General features: G+C 31.9%; 9 protein-coding genes across 9 annotated transcripts; 5 read left to right on the top strand and 4 right to left on the bottom strand.

Annotated features, from left to right (window-relative positions):
• Positions 1-977: 977 nt before the first annotated feature.
• On the top strand, positions 978-3,077 carry TFC8 (transcription factor TFIIIC subunit TFC8; the record flags this gene model as incomplete). The annotated part of the gene is made up of 1 exon (XM_004181680.1): positions 978-3,077. One exon carries the CDS (start codon positions 978-980, stop codon positions 3,075-3,077), a length of 2,100 nt encoding a protein of 699 aa, XP_004181728.1.
• A 509-nt stretch (positions 3,078-3,586) lies between these two features.
• TBLA0G02720 (uncharacterized protein) lies at positions 3,587-4,288 on the top strand (the record flags this gene model as incomplete). Its single annotated transcript, XM_004181681.1, has 1 exon — positions 3,587-4,288. One exon carries the CDS (start codon positions 3,587-3,589, stop codon positions 4,286-4,288), a length of 702 nt encoding a protein of 233 aa, XP_004181729.1.
• A 334-nt stretch (positions 4,289-4,622) lies between these two features.
• On the bottom strand, positions 4,623-4,997 carry MRPS16 (mitochondrial 37S ribosomal protein bS16m; the record flags this gene model as incomplete). The annotated part of the gene is made up of 1 exon (XM_004181682.1): positions 4,623-4,997. One exon carries the CDS (start codon positions 4,995-4,997, stop codon positions 4,623-4,625), a length of 375 nt encoding a protein of 124 aa, XP_004181730.1.
• A 234-nt stretch (positions 4,998-5,231) lies between these two features.
• NUP49 (FG-nucleoporin NUP49) lies at positions 5,232-6,740 on the bottom strand (the record flags this gene model as incomplete). The annotated part of the gene is made up of 1 exon (XM_004181683.1): positions 5,232-6,740. The coding sequence occupies one exon, from the start codon at positions 6,738-6,740 to the stop codon at positions 5,232-5,234; it is 1,509 nt and encodes a 502-aa protein (XP_004181731.1).
• Positions 6,741-7,536: 796 nt separating this feature from the next.
• XRN1 (chromatin-binding exonuclease XRN1) lies at positions 7,537-12,177 on the top strand (the record flags this gene model as incomplete). Its single annotated transcript, XM_004181684.1, has 1 exon — positions 7,537-12,177. One exon carries the CDS (start codon positions 7,537-7,539, stop codon positions 12,175-12,177), a length of 4,641 nt encoding a protein of 1,546 aa, XP_004181732.1.
• Positions 12,178-12,719: 542 nt separating this feature from the next.
• On the bottom strand, positions 12,720-15,437 carry AGC1 (citrin; the record flags this gene model as incomplete). Its single annotated transcript, XM_004181685.1, has 1 exon — positions 12,720-15,437. The coding sequence occupies one exon, from the start codon at positions 15,435-15,437 to the stop codon at positions 12,720-12,722; it is 2,718 nt and encodes a 905-aa protein (XP_004181733.1).
• An 897-nt stretch (positions 15,438-16,334) lies between these two features.
• On the bottom strand, positions 16,335-17,519 carry EAF3 (Eaf3p; the record flags this gene model as incomplete). The annotated part of the gene is made up of 1 exon (XM_004181686.1): positions 16,335-17,519. The coding sequence occupies one exon, from the start codon at positions 17,517-17,519 to the stop codon at positions 16,335-16,337; it is 1,185 nt and encodes a 394-aa protein (XP_004181734.1).
• A 744-nt stretch (positions 17,520-18,263) lies between these two features.
• Positions 18,264-19,958, top strand: YCK3 (casein kinase YCK3; the record flags this gene model as incomplete). Its single annotated transcript, XM_004181687.1, has 1 exon — positions 18,264-19,958. One exon carries the CDS (start codon positions 18,264-18,266, stop codon positions 19,956-19,958), a length of 1,695 nt encoding a protein of 564 aa, XP_004181735.1.
• Positions 19,959-21,383: 1,425 nt separating this feature from the next.
• RSP5 (NEDD4 family E3 ubiquitin-protein ligase) lies at positions 21,384-23,918 on the top strand (the record flags this gene model as incomplete). Its single annotated transcript, XM_004181688.1, has 1 exon — positions 21,384-23,918. The coding sequence occupies one exon, from the start codon at positions 21,384-21,386 to the stop codon at positions 23,916-23,918; it is 2,535 nt and encodes an 844-aa protein (XP_004181736.1).
• Between the last annotated feature and the right edge of the window lie 1,170 nt (positions 23,919-25,088).

Consider the following 25,088-nt stretch of genomic DNA (forward strand, 5'->3'; position numbering starts at 1 on the left):
TGCTGAGTTATGGAAGCTTATTACCCATCATATTACGTCTATTTTATATCTTAATATAATTAATAATCCAACATGCATTAAGCATACGTGGCTTCATTACCAAAAATACCCAGGTAATGATATTAAGGAGGTATTAGGATGTGATAGGTTTTATTTTAATATCAGACCACTAATTCGTTGATGGTGAATCTGTCCATTTTTTGGAGTATAAATTACCACGAAAATATCCCAATAGTTTATAACTGTTCATTGTACATCCTGTATATATTATATATTCCCTTTCGAAAGAAGTAAGGAGATTTATTTATACTAATAATATAATAATTATTCAAACAGATTATTTAACTAAGATTTAAACTATGAGCAACAATATTTTGAACAGTTCGACCGTTGGTCATAAATTACTTAACTGAAATTTTTATTAGTTTTATTTCTTGTATATTTGTTGGATCTTTATGATATGATTTGTTCTTATAACATAGCTAAATAACGTATATAAAACTACAGAAGTATATAAAAATGAGCTCTATTTATATTACGAGAAATGTAGGTAGTATAAAAATATAACTTAGTACGTAATATTTCACGCTCAACAACATTATACTCTCATATTATTTTTAACTCAGCAGCTCTTCAAAAATGGAGAAACGATTCATCCAAATGCTATATAGATCCGGGTAATGAGGATGGAAAACAAAAGGGTATAGAATAGGGAAATAAGCTTTACAAGTTTTGTTTTGAATTGTAAATCTCTTATATGCTCGGCCGAAAATCTTTGATCCAAAAAAAAAAATGAAAAATGAATAAAAAAAATAAAATAAACTTGCGATAAAAGAAACTCAACTTTCTGAGAGATTGATTTAATTTGGTTTTGATTTAATTTATAAAAAATAATAAAAACAACCCAAGTATGATAGCTAGCCAGAATTATATAAGATTGTCAATTAATTGAATATATTTATATAATTGGTATAGAAATGAAAGATTTAGTCATCAATCGGAAGGAATATCAAGATTTCCAAGATAATATTCAATGGAACCATGAAGGGAAATTATATTTGAATACATTACCTAATTTAAGTATTGGACAACCAATCTATCAGAAAGAGATTGGAAATGATGTAATTGATACAAGAATAAACTATAATGGAGAGATAGACAATTTGGTAGTTTTAGAAAAACCAGCTATCGAGAATGGAAATGAGAATGGCGATAGTGGTAGTGGTAGCAGTAGTGGTAGTAGTAAAAGATTATTTCATATTGAAGAGAAAATATTTGAACTTGATAATAAATGGGATTTTGAAAATGAGTTCGATGATAATACGTTGTTAAATTCTCAACCCAATTCCTTTATTCGTATGATTAAATTATCTCGAGATGGTAAGCTTGGATTAATGAGTAATAATTGTGATATTTACATATTAAAAAATGAAGAGCAAGGGTTGAATGATAAGAATCAATTCAAAAATGCCATTTGCATCGATGAGAAGGGAAAGAGTGCTAGGGAGAGAGCGTACAATTGTTTCGTATGGAGTGATGATGGTAAAGAATTGCTTGTGGGGAATGAAAATGGAGACGTTCTTGTTTTCCAAATTGATGATGGGTTAAATGTGACCAATGCTACTACAATAAAGATCGTGGATTGTAATACTGTTGATAATAGTTGGATTAGACATATTATTGCCAAAGGTGTGGGCGAGTCCAGAGAATTGATTGTCAGTTTAATCAACAATAGTGTGTATTATGTTAGAAAAGATCCAACAAGTGAGTCTTCCATAGTCATTAAGATTAAAGAGAATGATCGGTTTGAGATAAACCAAGTTTATATGTTTCCCTTTGTCCCTGATGATAATAAAAGATATGTTTTGCTTAGTATCACAGGGAAAGTAGAACTGATAATATTTAATACTCACGAAGTGCATCATCATGAAATCAAACAATTGATGAATAATAACCAAGACATCTATTTAGAGAAATTCTATATCATCCCATTTGAACATTACACCGATAAGAGAGAAGTAATCCTATTATCGAATGAAACCAGTTTTACACTAACCATTGACTCTCAAGAAAACATTGCACAACGAATGAATTTCATAGATGATAACATAGTAGGGAAACAATTGAATAAAAAATTCAAAAAATGGAATGGGTTGAAAAATGAGTTCAATAAATATGATACCAAAGTCAATATCAATGGGATTACTCTTTCCAATGATGGATATTGCCTTTCTATTGGGTATACGATGGAAAGAATTTCTATTAAATATCGAATAGTCTCTGAATATCAATATCGTATCATGTTTTTGCCCCTGTATAAGGAATGGGAAATCGATTCGGTGAATAATACCAAGGGGTTTGGTTGGTACCAGACATACCAAATCTATAACAGGCAATTACCCAAGATAAACCCAACGATCCAAGAGGTTCAAATATCTCAGGAATCGAATTCCAACGATGATATCAAGACAACATTTATCCACTATCTAAGATCATTATTAAAGGACGAGTATTTCAATAACCAAAGATTCCAAAACTTCTTGAGAAATTCAAATACCAGTACTAAGGGGATGGAAAGTATCACGATTCTTCGAGGCAAAATATACGATTTCATTAGGACTCACACAAACGCGTTGGAAATGATGAATGATGCAGATAGAGCATGCTACTCTAGTATCTGTAATGTATTGGGGGTTGACATTATCACAACTACCGACATGGAAAACAATCCCAACTTTGTGGTCGAAGGCGATTTCATTAAAGAAACATTTGATTTCCAATCACAAGATAATAATGATCCAGATCATGTTCAATCTCAACAAGGTCATCAATGGGGTCGTTGTTGTGTTACACTATTGCCCGTGATGACCACAAAGACAGGAGTGTGTCCCGTGACCTCTCTACGCACGCTGCTCACACCACCACACGTGACCAGATCAACACACGTGACTCACCAGATTTCCGATTCCAACTCCGACTCCGAATCGCCCTGGCCAGCCGGCTGGCTCGTGGCTGGCCTGCTGCACGTGTTCCATCAGGAGTCAGCAGCCACAGGCGCCCATAATAAGCTTGCCTAAAGAGAAAAAGAAAGTGTCTGTCTGTACAAATGGAAAAAGACTCCACTTACCCACCCGCCGAATTCCGGAATGGCAAAAGACCGTTTTTTCGCGTTTCGCGTTGCTGCGGGGAGGGGGAAGAGTGGGGCGCGGAGATTGCTGGATTAGGAAAGCACGCGTGCCCTCGCGTTTCGGCACGGACAGTTTCCAGATCTGGAAATAGCATTGGCAGGGTGAAAAATTCTGCCCAAAGAGGTGTTTGGTGGTCCGGTGTGGTCATTAGGTCTTTCTGTGGGTTGACCTTAGGCTGACGTATATATAAGGCAGTAGCAGTAGTGAAGGAGATGGTTTAGTGTGGATAATATATATGGTATTTTTAAAGATATCATCAAGCTTTTTCAACTTTCGTATTCTGCATTTGCATTTGCAATTTACATACAATTTTTTTTATTGCTATTTATTTGCATTTTCCAATCCCTCTTTCGTTTTTTTTAGCTTTGCATTTTTATCTTATCTTCCCTTCTTTCTAAATGTACTCTCAAAAAGTGGTTGCTCCTCAACCTTTAAGATTAAACACATCCAACGTTGCTGCTATTAATGGTGCTTGCAACTCAAACGGGTTTTCTCCTGTGCATACTCCGGTACATACACCTATCGCTACGCTTTACTCTAGAGTCCGTCATGCTGGCAATGAAAGTGTCATGAGTAATCTATCGCTATCCAATTTGTCCACTTCTAATTTAAACTCCACTACTCCTAGCTATTCCAACGAGCCAATCTTTACTCAACAATTTGTTTCGTTGCTATTAGAAACTTTTAATATTGCCATTTCAGACCCTTCTGTAACTCCAATAGATCCTTCGCGAGCTCCTCCTCCTCGTATTCTTTCAAGAGCTGCTTCTGCTTCTATTCAGTTAGCTACATCTCGTAACGTTCAAATATACTTGAATAACCCGGAAGAATTCTTTATCTCAAATAATGATTTGATCAAAGCTGCTCATAAGAGACTCGCACAAGAGTTGAAGAACGATAAACAGCAACTCATGAATCAATCTTCTACCAACTTGTGCAACAACCCTCTATTACCAGATAACGCTATTACTCCATCCTTACCTGGGTTTCCCTTCCCTCTACAACCACCAAATATCAATTTTCAACAACCAGGTTTAGCAAGATCAAACTCAAACTTAGGGTTTGGTTCTAGATTAGGCCTCAATTTTGCCCCTCTATGACTTTTCTAATATCCCATCTGCCTCTCTCTTCCTTTCCCTTTGTCTGTCTGTCTGCATATCGGTCTCGTTCACCCGCTTAATCTTATAATACCCTGACGAACATTTTCTAATTTTTTTTAATGTTCGATTGCATTTTCTAAAACTAGCTATTTACTCTATTTTTTTCCTAATTCATGTATAAATCTGCAGATTTACCTTTATATTTACACTTATATATATTATATCTTTTGGTTTAATTCATTGTTTTTTAAAAGGAATATTTACGCATGCATCTTTACATAGTGATTATTATTAATTGCTATTATATATATATATATACAGCATTTTAAGTTCATTATTCCTCCACTTCAAGTCTCTTTCGAATCACTTTCCTTGTATTCTTAGCTTCGTACTTATTCCATTCTTTCCCCAAGATCCCACCTTTGATGAGTATCTTGGTCATGGTTTCCGTAGGCTGAGCCCCAACACCAATCCAATACTTGGCACGTTCGAAATCTAATCGAATATCCTTATACGGTAACACACTGACAGCGTTTGTCTTCTTCTTCTTGGTAATATTAGATTGTATAGGAATTGGATTATAAGTCCCTATCACCTCAATAGGTTTGGCATCCCTGGCTTTAAAACTTTGAGTGACTACAATGTTATAGAATGGTGTGTTTTTACGACACTGTCTTGATAACCGGATTCTAACTAGCCCTTTCGTCATTGATATCTTTTGTGTGGTTGCTCTATTATTATTCTGTACGTAGTTGTGCTTATTTATGGTTGTTTTATTTTTTATCTTTTTTTTTATCTTGCCCTTTCGCCTGATCCTTCGCTAAAGCTTTTTATTTTTTTACAACTCCCCGTGGTGGCACGCTTCAAATTTCAAATGGTTTAATATACAATGCGATTTATTATTCCTACATAATACATACATATACAGATCGTACACGCAACTTTATATCTTGCCCCGAATATCTCTGACACGTTGATGCAATTCTGCAATTCTTTCTGCAGTCTCCATAAATAATTGGAATTCTTCCACTACCGTACTCACTAATGCATTTAATCCGTTCTTTAATTCTCTTTGTTTAAATACACCATCTTTATCACTAAATATACCTTCATCAATACCATTAACAGCTTTTTCAATGTCGCCCAAAACACTGAAATATTCATCCAATTTATTTTGAAATAATATTAATTTATTATTGAAAAATCTTTCCAATTCATTACTACTAATCTTATGATCAGGTATCATTAATCCATTCAAAAACAAGGAAAATTGTTGAGAATTATCAACATTGATCTTCACTTCTTCTCTAATCTTATTCATCTTAGTTAAATCTTGTAATAAATTTTGATTTGTCATCGATATCTTGTTATTTAAATATTTCACATCTCGAGGAATAGAATCAATTAATTCACTATGCTCTTCTTTATCTTCCATTAAATGCTGGCATATTTGAACTTGTCTTTGAATATAATTATCAATATTAGTGATTTCATTTTTCAAATGAGGTGGTAATTCAGCTATACGAGTCATCGGTGTTATTGCCAATTGTGATACATTATTTAAAATTTCATTAGATTGGTTGTTATTGTTATTCATATTATTATTTCCAAATAACCCAGTTCCTGTAGCATTGTTTGTATTACCAAATAATCCAGTACCCGTGGTATTGTTTGTATTACCGAATAACCCAGTATTTGCGGTATTATTTGTATTACCAAATAATCCGCCCGTGGCAGAAGATTGACCAAGAGTAGATCCAATTGGTTTCGTTCCAAATAAACTCCCTGTCGTAGCTGGTTGGCCAAGTGTAGATCCAATGGGTTTAGCACCAAATAATCCTCCACTTGATGTGGGAGCTGTAGATCCTATCGGCTTAGCACCAAACAATGAGCCAGATCCAAGACTGGCGTTATTATTAGAATTACCAAAGAGACTACCTGTTGTTGCATTAGTGGCATTATTATTTGTGTTCCCAAAAAGTGAACCGGTGGTAGACGTAGTGTTATTAGAATTGCCAAATAAACCACCTGTAGATGCAGTTGCATTTGTATTATTAGAATTGCCAAATAAACCACCTGTAGAAGTAGTTGTATTTGTGTTATTTGAATTGCCAAATAACCCGCCACTTTTGATACCATTGGTGCCATTATTATTATTATTATTATTATTATTATTATTATTATTATTATTATTATTGGTATTACTGAATAATCCACCACTGGTTGCTGCATTATTGTTATTACCAGTACCAAATAAAGAGCCTGAGGTATTAGTTCCAGTATTAGTGCCGTTATTATTGTTACCAAATAGTCCTCCACTGGTAGTAGTATTAGCTTGTGTATTATTTCCACCACCAAATGAGAACCCAGTATTACCAGTATTCGATGAAGTATTATTTTGTCCAAACGAAAAGCTATTACTAGTTTGCGATTTACCAAAAAGATTATTCATATTGCGCTTCTATATTTATATATAATTGATATTATTTGCTTCCAATATGAATCACTAATTTATAATTCGCCAATAATGCAACAATGGCTCAATTTTAGCGAAACAATTTGTGACGCCTTCAGATTCCAGAATTTTTATTACACTTTATTTTATTTATTTTTTTTTATTTTTCAACTACTTACTGAAACTAATTAAACAAAAGACATCAAACTAAATCCGAACATATTTTGACAATAGAATTATAAAGTTCCAAAACGTGATAATCACGCATTTATCTCGCGATTTTTTTATCTTCGGCTGATTCATGTCGACAAGGCAATAAAAAAACAAAAATTAATATATACGTGTAATGGGAAATTGGAGAAAAAAAGTAACTCATTCAATTAGTAAAAAAATACTCTGAAAGGAAGAATTAAAAATAACTATATTTTTGCCCACGAACTTTGGAACTTAAGCTATATTAGTTCATAACTGTATAAGTTCTTCTAGTTATTTATTACAGAAATTATTACTACCCTTTTTTTTTTATTTTCAATTAGCCATTGAAAGATTACTTTTTAAAAAAAATTATCCGATAAAACTATCCTAGAGTTCATTGTTTTTTTACTCAGATATTTATTGCTCAGTGTTGTTGATATTGTTATATCTATATTCGCTTTTGTTCCCCCCCCAATTGTATTTATTTGACGACATTATATTTAATTCATTTACTGTATTACTATTTTTGTTATAAGTGATTAAACAATATTTTATCATAACCATATTAAATTAATTCTTTTTACGAAACAAATCAATCATGGGTATTCCTAAGTTTTTCAGATATATCTCAGAAAGATGGCCTATGATTTTACAATTGATTGAAGGTAATCAAATTCCAGAATTTGATAATCTATATCTAGATATGAACTCAATCTTACATACATGCACGCATTCAAATGATGATTCTAGTGATATTACGAAAAGATTAAGTGAGGAAGAAGTTTTTGCAAAGATTTTCACTTATATTGATCATTTATTCATGACAATTAAACCAAAACAAACATTTTATATGGCCATTGATGGTGTTGCTCCAAGAGCTAAAATGAATCAGCAAAGAGCAAGAAGATTTAGAACTGCCATGGACGCTGAAAAGGCTTTGCAAAAGGCAATCGAAGAAGGCACAGAAATACCTAAAGGTGAACCATTTGACTCCAATTCTATTACCCCTGGTACTGAGTTTATGGCTAAATTAACAAAGAACTTGAAATATTTTATTCATGACAAAATATCGAATGATTCAAATTGGAGAAATGTTGAAATTGTCTTCTCTGGTCATGAAGTACCGGGTGAAGGTGAACATAAAATTATGGATTATATTAGAACAATTAGATCTCAAGAAGGTTACAACCCAAATACAAGACATTGTATATATGGTTTAGATGCCGATTTAATCATTTTAGGTTTATCAACACATGCTCCACATTTTGCCCTATTGAGAGAAGAGGTTAAATTTGGTAGAAGAAGTGGTCAAACTCCAGCATTAGAAAATCAAAATTTCTTTTTATTACATCTTTCATTATTAAGAGAGTATTTGGAACTAGAATTTGAAAATATAGCAGATGAATTGCAATTTGAATACAATTTTGAAAGAGTCTTAGATGATTTTATTCTAATTTTATTTGTTATTGGTAACGATTTCTTACCAAATTTACCAGATTTACATTTAAACAAAGGTGCTTTCCCTGTATTATTGCAAACATTTAAAGAAGCATTATTACATTTAGATGGTTATATTAACGAATTTGGCAAAATCAATTTGCAAAGATTAAAAATTTGGTTAGAATATTTGACTCAATTTGAACTAATGAATTTTGAACAAAAAGATATCGATGTTGACTGGTTTAATCAACAACTAGAAAACATTTCAATTGAAGGGGAAAGAAAGAGAGCTAGAATTGGTAAAAAATTAATACTAAAACAACAAAAAAAAATAATTGGCATGATAAAGCCTTGGATCTTGAAAGAAATGCAATTAAAATTTGCTCCTGATATTGCTGATGAGGAAATTCCTAGCTTATCATTAAATTCCTCTATTGTATTACATGATTTAGACTCAGATTCGGAAGAAGATTCAGAGAATGCTAACACAAAAAATATCTATAAGGAAAAACAAAATGAAGTTATTAACCAAAATATAGATTTCTTGAAAAAGGCAGCTTTTGACTTGGGTTTAATTGTTGTTCATTCAAACTCTACTGATACTTATTCTTTGCGTATTGACGTTGATGCAATAAATCCAAATGAAACCGAAGAGGAGCATGAAGAGCGTTTGCAATCTATTAGAAGAATGTTGAAGACCTATCAATCTTCCATTCTAGTCGATGACCAAAGTGAATTAGATCGTGAACAACAAGTGTATGAAGACAGATTTAAAAAATGGAAAAATGAATACTACAAAGATAAATTACAATTCACTACTAATACTGATGAAGGTAAACAACAATTAAAAAAGTTGAGTTGCGATTATGTGGAGGGTTTACAATGGGTATTATTTTATTATTATAAAGGTTGTCAATCTTGGAGTTGGTATTATCCACATCATTACTCGCCAAGAATTTCAGATTTAATTTTAGGTTTACATCAAGTAATTGACTTTGAAAAAAGTGTACCATTCACTCCATTTCAACAATTGATGGCTGTCTTACCAGAAAGATCAAAAAATTTAATTCCAGTTTGCTTGAGACCATTGATGTACGAAGAGAATTCTAAAATCATCGATTTTTATCCTCATGAAGTAAAATTAGATAAAAATGGTAAAACTGCCGAATGGGAAGCTGTTGTTCTATTATCCTTTATAGATGAAAAAAGATTGATTGATGCCATGGAGCCTTACTTATCCAAATTATCTCCAGAAGAAAAGATTCGTAATTCCTTTGGTAGAAATTTGACGTTTACTTTTAATCCACAAATTGATGAAGTTTATAAATCACCTTTATCAGGTATATTTAAAGATTTAGAACACAATCACTGTGTCGAAAAAGAACATAAAACTGTTTCTATGGATGGGAAAGATTATGTTTATGGGTTATTACCTGACGCAAAATTTGGTCAGGATTTATTAGCAGGCTTCCCAACTTTAGCTACAATTCCTTTTGATTATAAACTTGAATATAATGAAAGTATGGTTTTTCAACAGGCTTCTAGACAACAATCAATGGTATTGAGTGTGAATAATATTTACAAAGAAACTAATTTATCATTATCTGATATTTCTAAAAGATATTTAGGTAAGGTAATCTACACAAGATGGCCATATTTGAGAGAATCTAAATTGCTTGCTATTAGCGATGGTAAGACTATTTATGAATCTGATGAAAGAGTTTCTTTGGTAAACGTTAACCCTCTTGACCATTATTTGTCTTCATTCACGAAAAATATCAAAATATCCAGTAGACCAATGAAGGATACAGAAAAAAAACAATTTAATTCTCTCCAAACTTCATTAGCTAGAAAATATTTAAAACAACAGGCTGTTAATATTGGAGAACTAACTGCCATTATTGAAGTATTACCAGTTACTGGTTTAGTAAGAAATCAAGAGGGTGCATATGTTAAAACATATTCTAGCACCTCTGAATACTTTCCACTTCAATTAATGGTCCGGGACATTCAAAATAAGGATGAAAGATATGCTGAAAAGCCACCTCAGCCTATTGAAGAGGAGTTTCCACGAGGATCGGAAGTTATATTTTTAGGTGATTATGCTTACGGTGGGAAAGCCATTATTGACGACTATAGTAGTAAGACAAGATTAAAATTAACTGTTGAGAAGAAATTAAGTAAATTTGAACCTCATATTGGTAAGGAAAGATTAAAACTCGATAATGAACAAATTAAATATTATCCATCATATGTTATTTCTAAAAAACTTAATTTGCATCCATTATTCCTGTCTAAAATCTTATCGAAGTTTTTAATTGCAGGCATTGATGGGAAACATATAAATGTTGGTATTCCAATTAAGTTTGAAAGTCGCCATGAAAAAGTGTTAGGTTATGCAAGAAGAAATCCAAAAGGTTGGGAATTCTCCAATATTGCAGTTTCGTTATTAGAACACTATAGGGATACCTTTAAAGAATTTTTTGCTAAGTTATCTAAGAACAAGGATAATATCCCATCTATTGAAAGTTTATTCCCAAATTATTCACCTAAGCAATGCAACGATCTAGTTTCGAATATTACTGAGTTTTTGAAAACTTTTACTGCAAATTTTGTTAAAGTGTCCATTGAAAGTGACTCACTAACCAAAGTATCTATTTCTGCAGTAGAAGATTATGTTGAACGGTATTCAAAACAAGAACCAAAACCAGAACAGAAGCATCTAGCAAAAGTTCCGCGTGATGCAATTTTAGATCCAAAAACATCCTTTTCTTTATTGCGTACGCAGAAATTTTCCCTAGGTGACCGTGTTGTATACATTCAAGACTCAGGTAAAGTTCCATTGTTTTCAAAGGGTACTGTTGTTGGGTATACCACTCTGGGCTCTACAATTTCTGTTCAAGTTTTATTTGACCATGAAATCGTTGCCGGTAATAAATTTGGTGGCAGATTAAGAACTAATCGTGGGCTGGGTTTGGATGCTTCATTTTTGTTAAACATCACAGATAGACAATTTATCTATCACTCAAAGGCCTCCAAGAAAGTTAATGAGGACCACAAGCAGGCTAACTCTAAAAGCATCACTAATCAGATGTTACAAGAAAAGGTTACAGAAATGAAAACCAAGAAGGCTAAAAATTTGTTGAACCATATTAAGAAAGGTGGAAAGCAAGCTGATAACAAAGATATTGAAGAAGAGGAGAGCTTTCAAGAGAAGATAACTGCTCCTCAACCAAAAACAATTTCTTACAGAGCTTTAATAAACAATGAAGTTGATGCTACTTCCATAATAGATTCTTCTACTAGAAATGAAAAACTACCAAAAGATATCACTGCTAATAATGTTTATAGCGCGGTTTTAAATCAGATCCGCACCGATGGCTATTCTGCTGAGCAAGATGCTGGCCCTATTAGTACACAAATAAATCAGAATGGTCTTCCATACCAATTGCCTCCTGGTATGGCACCACACGCTCAAATGCTACCGGGCAATTTTCACGCTCATCCCATGCCTCCTCCTCCCCCTGGGTTTCCTGGAGTTCTCCCACCAATTAATATGCAAGGTATCCCACATTTTCCTCCACCAAATATGATGTTTAATGCAAACCATCTTAACGGTGGGGTTGACGAAAAGGGAAGTGCTGAATTGAAAGAATTTATTAAGGGTAATAATAATAATAGTAATCGGGTCACCAGTAAAAAAACAAAGATACTGAAAAGACCTGAAAATAGCAAAACTACTACTAAAGAAAAATACCCGTATCTACAGATAAGCAATCACACAATAAGAAGGGCGTAAAAGACGCAAGCTCTTCAAAAAGCAGTAATAAATCAGATGGAACTAGCGATACTAAGAAAACAGACTCTAAAAAGAATACAAATAAAAAAGGTGTGAAAACCTCGAATAATCAGCTAGAAAATAAAGAAAAACACACTACTGCCAAAGAAAGCAATCCAGCAACTCAAGCAGCTTCAACTGAAAAGTCTGATTTAAACAGTAAATGATTTTATTAGTTTTCAAAAAGTAATAAGGATACAACATTTTAGACTTGAGGAATAGTAGAAAATTATCTATTTATTTTGTAAAATTTTGTTTTTAATTTTTTTTAATATAACTTTATACTTTAAAAATTTAATTTTATAGAAAAAATTCCAAAATATAAATAAAATTTCAATGCATTAAAAATATTATTAGAAGATGGTAGACCTAAAGGCTAGAATTTCAAAGAACAAGCCGATTAAATAAAAATACAGATATATTGTTTATTTTACAAATTACGTCACTATAAATAAATAAAAATAAAAAATAAGTATGCGATAATTACTTTTTTAAAGGTAGTATCAATCCTTTGATGTTTCTTGAGAGATTGAATTAATCTCTTTTTGAAATCTATTGTACACATTTTTATCAAATCTTCCAAACATTGTATCTAAATCGATAAAAATCTTTGCTGCCTGGCAACATTTATAATAATAATTAATATAATTATTTCCATATGGATCTACATTCGGGGCAAAGAAATTAAATTCTGTTGATGTATTATTACTTGAAGACGACTTCGCATAATTTTTAGAAAATTCTGTAAAAGAGTCTACTACTTTAGGAAAATCTTGCTTCTTATTAGAGATTTTATTTGTTTCTTCATCATTTTTTAGAGGAAAGAATTGTTTAAATAATTCGTAAGCCGCCAGAGTAACACCGAATTGAGGTGAGCTTCTTAAAACACGAGCAGTAGAACCTTTGAAAAAACTTTTATAGCTTTCTTCTCTTAAAATTGTACGAACAGCATCAAAAACCCCCTTATATTTCGTCTCACCCTTTTTCGGATCCATTTGTAATCTTGTTTTTATTACATCCATTGGAGTGGTTAAGAATGCCGCAGGAATCCCAGCCAATCCACCTGCGACTAATAATTCCCAAGTTTTCAATCTTGATCTATTAAACTTTGATGGATTTGAATTATTATTATTAGTGGTTGAGTTAGTAGTATTTGAATTTTGATTAATAAGTGTAGGGTCATCAATAATTGGGTCTGGATTGATATTAAAATTAAATAAATTTTTTTTCAAATGTGCATAAGTTGGGAAATATATTGCAGAAAATGGGACATCTCTTAATAAACAAGCCGTGACACCTCTATACAAACCTGATAAACCTAATTTTTTAACAATTTGAATTGCAGTAATTTGCGATTTTGCTAAATTTTCATTTGCATATTCAGATTTTACTTGTAATCGAATCTTTACAATTTCTAAAGGATTTGTGAAAATAACTTGACAAGTACCAGCACAAGCACCTGAAATGACCTCTAATGGTAAAGTCAATTTCCCATTATTCCAATTTTTCAAATTAAATCTCATTTTATCATTAACAGTTAATTTAATAGCCTTTTCTGGAGCCACTCCAATCAATTGTGGGGATAACCCTGAATATAAACCTTTGGGGCCTTCTACTTTTAAAATTTTAATTAAACAATCAAATGAATTTTTATATTTAGAAAGATCTCTTTGGGCTTGTAAACGTGTCTTAATCAAATCTATTGGGTAAACAAAAGTGGCACCAATACAACCAGCAATTGAACCCAAAGAAAAATTGTAAATTGAATTGAAGATTGGATAAAAATAATAATTAATGTAAATTGAATTTGATTGAATTTTATTCAATTCTAATTGATGAATTAAATCATTTAAATAATTTGGATTTAAGATTTTCATAAAATCTTGTAAAGTTAAAGTAGTTGATAAAGATGTTGGCCTTGAAGATAACGTAGTAGAAGTTGGAGAGGTTGGTTTTAAAGTATTATCTGAATTGAAAGAATTATGAATGAATTCATTTGAAATATAATCGTCTATGGATTGAATTTGATGATGATGAAGATTATTATAAGCATTAAACGATGATGATGATTCTAGATTTTTTGCATTATCAGGATCCCATTTATTCAAATTTTTAACTTTTTTAGAACTTTCTACAATATTGAATAATAAATCTATTTGTGATGGAGTGAAAAAAGTAATGTTATTGACTTTGTTATATTGATTATTAATGAAATTAATAAATTGAAATTTCGTGAAAGGATTATTTTTAATGTTGTACTCATTTAAATTGTTAATTTTAATAAATTTAATTAAAATTTGATTAATCAAATCGAAATTTTGGATTAAAAAGGATAAGTCCTTGATGGTATTGTAATCGATGGAATCTTTATTTGAATTTTTATAAAAATTATTTAAATTTTTAATATTTTTAAGTGAATCGAAAAATTCAATAGAGATTCTATGAATATAAAAAATTTTCAAAATGTAATTCAATTGGTCTATGGAAATGATTAAATTATTATTTTTGGGGTGATAATTTGATAATGATTTAAAAGCTTTTTTCAATCTTATATTTGGCAATTCTGTTTGAATTATAGTCAATATGGAATTCAATGAAATAATTGGGATTTGTAAAGGTGTTTTAGTTTGAATTGGATTAAAATAAAATTGCTGATAAAAAGTTAATAAGTTAGAATCCAAATCTTTCCAATTTAAGATGAAATTTTTTTCGAAATTTGATTTATCAATTGGATTTAAAAACGATAGATTTAATATTTCATCATGTAAGATATCTAAAGTATCTATTATATTTTCTTTAGTTAGAAATAAAGTATCGAATGATAAAGAGTTTTGATTATAATTGATTGATTTAGGGAATAAGAAATTCGAAGTTGGATATTTCAATTGATCGAATTTTCTAAAAAATTCATATAAGATGATATAGTTGAAATTATTTAATTCCAAAAGATTATTAAAATGGAACCAATCATTAATAGTTAAATAACCTTTATTTTTTTCATCCACAGCGAAAAATATACAACCAAAAGTACCCTTAGGGATAGTATTTAAATTATACGAATGGTCTGTTAAATTATCTGTGAGACTATTCGAATCACTTACTAGCTTTATAAATGAATCGAAATCCAATACTGGCTCGTCATAAACATTATAAGTGGCATATTTGGTGAATATTTCGGTTTGAAGTTGTCTCTTGGGACTATTACTATTCAATCTTTCCATGATAAGATAAGTGGTTATATATATATGTAAAAAAAAATTGAATGTTATTAATTAGTCGGGTATTGTGCTAGAGTATAACCATTTGAAACTCAATTTGTATTAATATTGATGTTGATATTGCTAACGATATTTATGATTAGATGATAGTGGTAGTGGGGGAGAGAGACAGAGAGGGGAGATAACTTTGCCAGCTTTTATTTTAAAATGTAAGATAAACAAAAAAAAAATAAAGAAGAGAATCAATAAAGTAGGCTCAACACGAATGTTATGATTCCATCCCACTGGTATAAGCGTCTAAATATAGAAATCTGCGATACGATTCATATGAATGGTTCCTATAGAGTTAAGAAAAAGAAATTAAAAATACGAGTAATAATATTGAAAAAAAAAATACGAACATTGAAAAATAGAGTAATAAAAATTAGAGTAATAATAATAAAAAAAAGAAAAAAAAGTAGATTACAATAAATGCATAGGGAAAAGTAGATTAGATTCATCGAGCTTTTCCATTCGACCCCGGAAAAATAAAATAGAATAATATGAAATAAAGTAAAATAAAATGAAAAATGAGAAATGATAAAAAAAAAGGTCTTAATCACAAAGCATCAAAAGATGTAAACATTAATGCATTCAAACATGAATACATTAATGCATCAAAACATCAATGTATAAACAAACCACACATCCACGTATCAGTCTAGATCTCATTGAATCGAATGTGATAGCGTAGCATTTTAGGAAATTCACATTTCCAAAGTGCCCTGTAGCCCTGAGGGTTCTTCTAGATAACCCTGGAAATAAGAGTTATTTAATGTATCACGTGATCATGTGTGGGATGATCACGTGATATGCGTCACAAAAAGATTTATTAGAAAAAAAGGAAGATAAGACAAAGTGTCACATACCTAGAGCAACCCCTTCATATTGACTAGAAGTATTTACATAGAATGAGCCTGCATGATCCTCATCAAAGAAAAGTTGTTCTGGCGTTGTGTCTGTACGGCGTGCCCTGTGTGCCCTATCACGTGGACGGATTGTCGGTAGCTCACCATTTTCTTCTAAAACGCTGGTGTTATTCAGCAGTAGCCACAATAGAAGGTTCTCTGCATGAGAAATAAGCAATGTACAATTTTGTGTATCCATGGTAGTCATGGAGATGAGTTCTGGCAATAACGAGAGCAATCTTAGAAGGTGGATACACCCGTATATTTTGGTAAAATCGATATTATCTATTGAGACATTTTCTAGTTGAATTAGATTGTTGAATTGTAATCGTTCTAGTCTATATAGTAGCAACACGGGCAATGATTTGTTGAAATATAATTTCAACCCTAGAATAAATTCGTTTAACTGAGATTGCTCTACCGGTGTTTCCAATTGGTCACTTTTCAATTTCAAATAATTCTCCATTATTTGATGGATGGTCAATTTAGGAGGTAATTTCACAATCATTTTGTCCTTTGTCACGTATTCCCAATCGTTGACAAGAACAGCTTTCAATCGTATGGGCATATGCAATGTGATTCGACTACCGTTATTATTACCATTGGGAGTTCCACTAGACATGCCATTATTAGCCATCCCATTAGAACCCATAGGAGATGGAGAATGATCAATGACAGTGGTTGCAGTAGGGGAGGCTGTTGAGGATGCGGTATCTTTTTCTTTGTTTTTCTTGGTAGATGCCCCTCGTCTATTACTCTTGGCACTTGCACGAGCTTCTTTTGCCAATTTTTGTTGTAACGTCTTATTGGCAGGTGTCAAATCTCTCACTCGTGATACTCCTACCCATTCATCCCAAGAAGCCTTCCAACCTTTGTAATGAATATAGTAACTCTCGGCATTCAAAAGATCGTCAGGAGGACAATTCATATCTCCACCAGTTGTCGTGCTACTACTGGACGAACTTGAATTTGTGTTATTGTTATTGTTTGTGCTGGCATTTACGTTGGCATTGACACCAGTGCTGGGTAATGCTGTACTACATTCTTGAGTCTCTGGGTTCCACGCTCTTAGTACTTTAGCCTCGTATAATAGAGGTCCATGGAACGCTAGACACTTTTCACCTGGTTTTAGTAGCATCAAGGTGATTGCTTAACTTATGCTTGGACTTGGCGACTAATGGCTTAACACTTCGTCTTTATTTCTTTTCTTCATGCTTATCTTAATCTTTATCCTTCAGTTGCCTTGCTTTCGCGCTCGCCGAGTTGGCCGCGTTGGCGAGAATGAATTGTTGATTTTTAGTCTTGACTTATTCCTATGCCTTTGAACATTACTCATAAGCCCTCTTCCTAATCGTCTTTGCAAAGGAATGTTGATACTAACATAGCATTCTAGACTCGTGAAACAGGAAACTTTACAACAAACTTCTGACGTATCTCAACTATCGCATGGAGTCAAGAGATTTACATAGTGTCATTTTAAACTTTTTTTTTCTTTATCACTATTATTAATTTTTTTATTTCTTACGTTATCGGAATAACTACAAATAGAAGTTTGTTAAGATATACATACATACATACAAACACACTTTCCTTACTTCTCATTGGTGTATTCTATTTACATTATATTTTATATTTTTTCTCTCTCTTCTTTCACCTCCTACTTTCCCATCTCTCTTTATATTTGTTTATTTTCTTTTTCTTTCTTTTTTGATTTTTGATTTTTTTATTTTTCCTTAAAACGTTTTTATAAGAAAAGACAATAATATATACTATACAAATACAATTCAATAAGATAACAAATAAAATAATATATTTTGTAAAAAACTAAAAAAACATAAGAATAAAATAAAAAGACAAGCTAAAAGAACCCTTTCGTCTGGCCATGCAATCTAATCATCAACATATTGTAGGGATCCATTATGCAGTCGGCCCAAAGATAGGCGAAGGCTCCTTTGGTGTGATCTTCGAAGGTGAAGACATCCTACAAAACGATTCTAAAAATAACTCTACTCCTACCCCAGTAGCCATCAAGTTCGAGCCAAGAAGGTCAGATACACCCCAGTTACGAGACGAGTTCAGAGCTTACAAAATTTTAAACGATTGTAATGGTATCCCCAATGTTTACTATTATGGCCAAGAGGGAATGCATAACGTCTTAATCATAGATCTGTTAGGTCCCTCTTTGGAAGATCTTTTTGAATGGTGTGGTCGCAAATTCTCTATAAAGACAACTTGTATGTTAGCTAAGCAAATGATCGATAGAATCAGGTGTATCCATGAACACGATTTAATATATAGAGACATTAAACCTGATAATTTCTTAATCTCACAATACCAAAGAATATCTCCCATCGATGGTTCTTTATTTACAGGTATAGCGAAATCAGCCTGTAATGATCCTTCTTTAATTTATTTAGTAGATTTTGGTATGGCAAAACAATATAGAGATCCAAAGACCAAAAAACATATCCCATATAGAGAAAGAAAATCGTTAAGTGGTACTGCAAGATACATGTCTATAAATACACATTTTGGTAAAGAACAATCGAGAAGAGATGATTTAGAGAGTTTGGGTCATGTATTTTTCTATTTCCTATTGGGCAATTTACCTTGGCAAGGGTTAAAAGCTCCAAATAATAAATTAAAATATGAAAAAATCGGACTTACAAAACAGAGAATTAATCCTGATGATCTATTAACGTTTAATTGTGCCACATCAGAGTCAGGGAACCCTTTACCACAAAATTTTGCTACTTATTTGAAATATGTTCGAGCTTTAAAATTCGATGAAACTCCAGATTATAATTATTTAATTTCATTAATGGATGATACTTTACTAAAAAATGGGTTGAAAGATGATGGTAATTATGATTGGTTGAAATTAAATAATGGTAGAGGTTGGAATATTAAGATTAATAAAAGAATCAATTTGCATGGCTATGGCCATCCAAATCCAAAGCATACAAGAAACGCAAATAATACTAATAACAATAATACTACAAATCCAAATAATAATGGAATCCACGGCCATGGGAATTTAAATAGTGCCGCTTATAATAATAATAATAATACCAATATTAATGTCAATTCTCAACAATTGAATAATAATAACATTAATCTAACAAATTCCCGTACACATTCACATTCACATAATCATAATACACATACAAATGGAACAAACACTCCAAATACAGGGTTCAATTCCAATTTAAATACAAAGATCAAAAGAATATCCACACTCACTAACAATACTTCGAATATCGATAACAAACCTTCATTTGTGCCTGTTGTCAATGATTCTACTCTTTCTTCTTCAGTCAATTTGAATACCCCTTTGAATGGGAATTCTAATAATAAGATGAATTATGGTTCACATAATAATAATAATAATCTCCCCCATTCAAAAACTAATTCGCATAATAATAGTTATTCAAATACACGCAATATGAGTAATTATTCTCAAAACAATTATTATCAAATCAATTCCGATGAATATGGTAACCCTATTGAGGATGGTAATCGTAACTCGACTCGTTCTTCATGGTGGTATATTTTTACTTGTGGTTGGTGCTGCTAATCCTAGCAAGATCAGGCTGCCCATAACCCCCCCCTATTCGATCTCTACATCTGTATTTACACTACTCTATCTCCCTACTCCCTCTGTATTTTTAGAACCCAATTCATTTCATTTCAATCCCATCCCGATAGTCATAATTCACATATCGATTATATTTTATAAACCTATTTATTTGACTTTATCATTCCCTTCTTTTACTTGATATTTACTTCTATATACTACACTTGTCATTTTAATTGGCTTGGCCTGGTGCCCTCTATAATTTATAACGAGTATTTAAATAGCCTCATTACAGTTACCATACTGTCAATACAAAATATATATTACTGTCACTATAAATATATAATGCTGTCACTACAATCCATAAAACTGTCACAACACGTGCCCTTATCACCGCATCACGTGCTGCACGTTAAGTGACATTTACACCCCCTTCAAAAATAGGAAAACACGGAATTAGAAATCCGCTTATGCCGATGAGGCCTATCTTCCGAACAGAAGAAAAAAAGGCCGAAGCCGAGGCCGAGAAACGAAAAATGAAAAACGAAAAAACATTGAAAATCAAAAAGAGTCTTTGAAATTGATTGATTGGAATTTTCGAATCAAATTTTGAAATCCAATTTGAAATTTCCTTCGCCCGCTAGAAAGGGGTAAAATAGTAAGAAAAAAAAAAAAAAAAAAAAAATAAAACAAAACATACCAAATTAAAGTCAAATATCTTTAAGATATTAATTTATAAGCAATATCCTAAATACCAACCTGTCTCTGTTTCCGGTACAATTTCAAAGCTTTGCCAGAAAAATAATTCATTCATCCGTCTACACCGTTAGAAATCACGTTGTACTGAGTCAGTCGGTTGTTATTGGTAGCATTAGTATTATTAGTAATTTCCATTTCCTTATATTACAAATATATATATCTGCTTTCATTGCATCTTTTCACAAGCAACTATCCATATTTTAGTATCTAAGAATTCTTTATTCAATTGATCTTTGTCTTTTTGACGCTGATATTACACATAGAAATTTTTGAGGTTAATCAGACACGCATAGAATAGTTGATTGATATTCATACAACAGTTGATAAGCATAGAACTAGCAGAATATTATACTTTTAAGTTTGACTCCTAAGTGATACTCTCTGGGTTTTCATATCTGCGTTCCGTTTTATTTTTTTCTCACATCGCAACTCTACTTCATTGTACCATACTATTATTGTCACACGTCCCCTCCCCACAATATACTGAGTATTGAAGCTTGATATATCATTGCATATACCATAAATCAAAAAAGACCATATATCAAAACAGCACCGCACTTTTTCTTATTAATACATTTTGTTTCCTTCCCTATCTTTTTTACTTAATATATACTTTCTCTCCTCTCTTAATCATACACACACACATCCATACACTTTTTTATTATAATGCCCTCTACCATTTCTGTCAAATTAGTAGCGGCTGAGACATTGTACAAAAGAGATGTCTTCAGATCTCCAGACCCCTTTGCTGTGTTAACCATCGATGGTTATCAAACAAAATCCACAAGTGCTGCAAAGAAAACTCTAAATCCATATTGGAATGAAACGTTTAAATTTAATGACGTCAGTGAAAGTTCTATTTTGACTATTCAAGTCTTTGATCAAAAGAAATTCAAAAAGAAAGATCAAGGTTTCTTAGGTGTCGTCAATGTTAGAGTTGGTGATGTTTTAAGCCATCTAGATGATAATTCATCTCGTAATAGTTCTCGTGAAGAAACAATCACAAGGGAATTGAAGAAATCAAATGATAATTTGGCTGTTAGTGGTAGATTGATTGTAGTTTTATCAAAGGATCAATCTCCCTCTTCCGCTTCACGTGGTCACACAAGTCACACAACTGCTTCCAATTCGACAAGCACTTCAACTGCAGCAGGTACTCATTCATCCTCTCACAATCATGCCTCTAGAACAAATACCAATTCCTCCACTGCGCCTGGTTCTGCAGCAGCAGCAAATAATCATTTGAATAATGTCCCTGCATCCCGTACAAACTCTCATACTCCAAGACCAACTCCTCAAGCTATTGAAAATACTTTACATACGGGTGCTCATACAACTTCTACTACAACAAATGGTACTTCCACTACAACTACAACTGGTGCTGCTGCCGCTGGTGCTTCAAATGCAAATAATGCAAGACAATATTCTTCCTTTGAAGACCAATATGGCCGTCTACCTCCTGGTTGGGAAAGAAGAACTGATAATTTTGGTAGAACTTATTATGTGGATCATAATACAAGAACTACCACTTGGAAACGGCCAACTCTAGATCAAACTGAAACTGAAAGAGGCAATCAAATGAATGCAAACACAGAATTGGAAAGAAGACAACATAGAGGAAGAACATTACCGGGCTCATTATCGTCAGAATCTACCGGTACAAGTGTGACCGTACAAACTAATCCAAATGCTACAACGCCTGCTATAAATGGTGCAGCAGCGGCTACTTTCTCAATGACAAATGCTACCACTTCAGGTTTGGGTGAATTACCTTCAGGGTGGGAACAAAGATTCACTCCAGAAGGGAGAGCTTATTTCGTTGATCATAATACAAGAACCACTACTTGGGTCGATCCAAGAAGACAACAATATATTCGTACATATGGTCCAACAAACACAACTATTCAACAACAGCCTGTATCACAACTAGGACCATTGCCATCAGGTTGGGAAATGAGATTAACAAACACTGCTCGTGTTTACTTCGTAGATCACAATACAAAAACTACCACTTGGGATGATCCAAGATTACCTTCCTCCTTAGACCAAAATGTTCCACAATACAAGCGTGATTTCAGACGTAAGGTAATTTATTTCAGATCACAACCAGCTCTTAGAATATTACCAGGTCAATGTCACATTAAAGTACGTAGAAAGAATATTTTTGAAGATGCTTATCAAGAAATTATGAGACAAACTCCTGAAGATTTAAAGAAAAGATTAATGATTAAATTCGATGGTGAAGAAGGTTTAGATTATGGTGGTGTTTCAAGAGAATTTTTCTTTTTATTATCACATGAAATGTTTAATCCATTCTATTGTTTGTTCGAATATTCCGCTCATGATAATTATACAATCCAAATCAATCCAAACAGTGCAATTAACCCAGAGCATTTGAATTACTTCAAGTTTATTGGTAGAGTCGTAGGGTTAGGTGTCTTCCATAGAAGATTTTTGGATGCCTTTTTCGTCGGTGCATTATATAAAATGATGCTACGTAAGAAAGTTGTATTACAAGACATGGAAGGTGTTGACAATGAAGTTTATAACTCTTTGAAATGGATATTAGACAACAGCATAGAAGGTATTTTAGATTTAACTTTTAGTGCTGATGATGAAAGATTTGGTGAAGTTATAACAGTTGATTTGAAGGAGAATGGTAGAAATATCGAAGTTACTGATGAAAATAAAAAAGAATATATCGAACTATTTACACAATGGAAGATTGTTGATAGAGTTCAAGAACAATTAAAAGCATTTATGGATGGTTTCAATGAATTGATACCGGAAGATTTGGTTACCGTCTTTGATGAACGTGAATTAGAATTATTGATTGGTGGTATTGCTGAAATAGATATCGAAGATTGGAAAAAACATACTGATTACCGTGGTTATCAAGAATCTGACGAAGTCATTCAATGGTTCTGGAAATGTGTTGGTGAATGGGATAATGAACAAAGAGCCCGTCTATTACAATTCACAACAGGTACTTCTCGTATTCCAGTCAATGGTTTCAAAGATTTGCAAGGTTCCGATGGTCCAAGAAGATTCACCATTGAAAAGGCTGGTGAATCAAACCAATTACCTAAATCACATACTTGTTTCAATAGAGTTGATTTACCACCATATACTGATTATGATTCAATGAAGCAAAAGCTGACATTGGCAGTCGAAGAAACTATTGGATTTGGTCAAGAATGATGCGCTTATATCTTTATTATTAATATTTTTCAGTCATCAATTCTTTCCTCTCCTATGAATTTTTTTTATTACTTTTACTATAATTACAACTATTACTTCACTTTACATTTCATTTTTTACGTTACAAGCAATATATACAAACAACCTATATTACACTCTTTATTATATTAATATTATAATTTTTATTATTATTTTTATTAATTTAATTATTCTACTTTTTTTTCCTTTCATATTTCTTTTCAATATATACCAAAAAAAAATAGATAATTTCTCTGTAAACTGATTTACATCTTTCTTTACAAGAATATAGAATGTCGATCTTTTTTTCCATGAAAACAGTTAAGGCTTAATATCCATATATTTATTCTAAATATTTTAATTCTTTTTATTCATATTTCACTCGATGTACAAGAAGATAATTTAATATTTCCCCTTCAAACTCAATGATTGCTTAATAATATATTGTAATGATACTGAAAGTATAAAACCATTCAGTTTTTATTTGACTTAGTGTCACAGTACCTGGATATAAAACATTAGCGTACAATCACAATATCAATTAAAATATCAAATCGTTGAGACAAAGTCTACTACTGAAATAAATATTTACAATAAAATGTTGTAAGATAAACGAAGAATTTTCTTTATCATCAACATTAAATTAATTTTTTATAATTATCAAGATCTCCTATATTACTTTGAAAATATATATATGCTCCTTCAATATCTATTTTTTTTTAATTTTAAAATAGACTAGGCAGAATAGTTGGATTTCCTTATAATAACCTATATATTCTTTTTTAATTGAACTTATTCATAAATATTATTACTAGAGTTAGTACTAAGGCAAAGCAGCAGATAATAATTTAATTTAGTAGTTTTAATATCTTAATATCTTGATAGTTGGTAGAGTACTTTTATCATTATATGTGATTATTTATAAGTTGTATTAATATTAGAATCCGGCATTATTTAGAGAATAATTCTTTTCTAGTAAGTATTGAATAATATAGAAACCCCGTACTCTCTTTTGTAGGAATAAAAAGTATATAGTATACATAAAACACAAGGATTAGGCGTCGAATAAAACGTTGGTAATTTACACATGTTTTTTGGATAAGAGAAGCCAATTTATCATCGTTTATAGGTGATAAATTTTCACTTAATTAA

The sequence above is a fragment of the Henningerozyma blattae genome, chromosome 7 (assembly GCF_000315915.1).
Source record: "Henningerozyma blattae CBS 6284 chromosome 7, complete genome".
Taxonomy (NCBI): Eukaryota; Fungi; Ascomycota; class Saccharomycetes; order Saccharomycetales; family Saccharomycetaceae; genus Henningerozyma; species Henningerozyma blattae.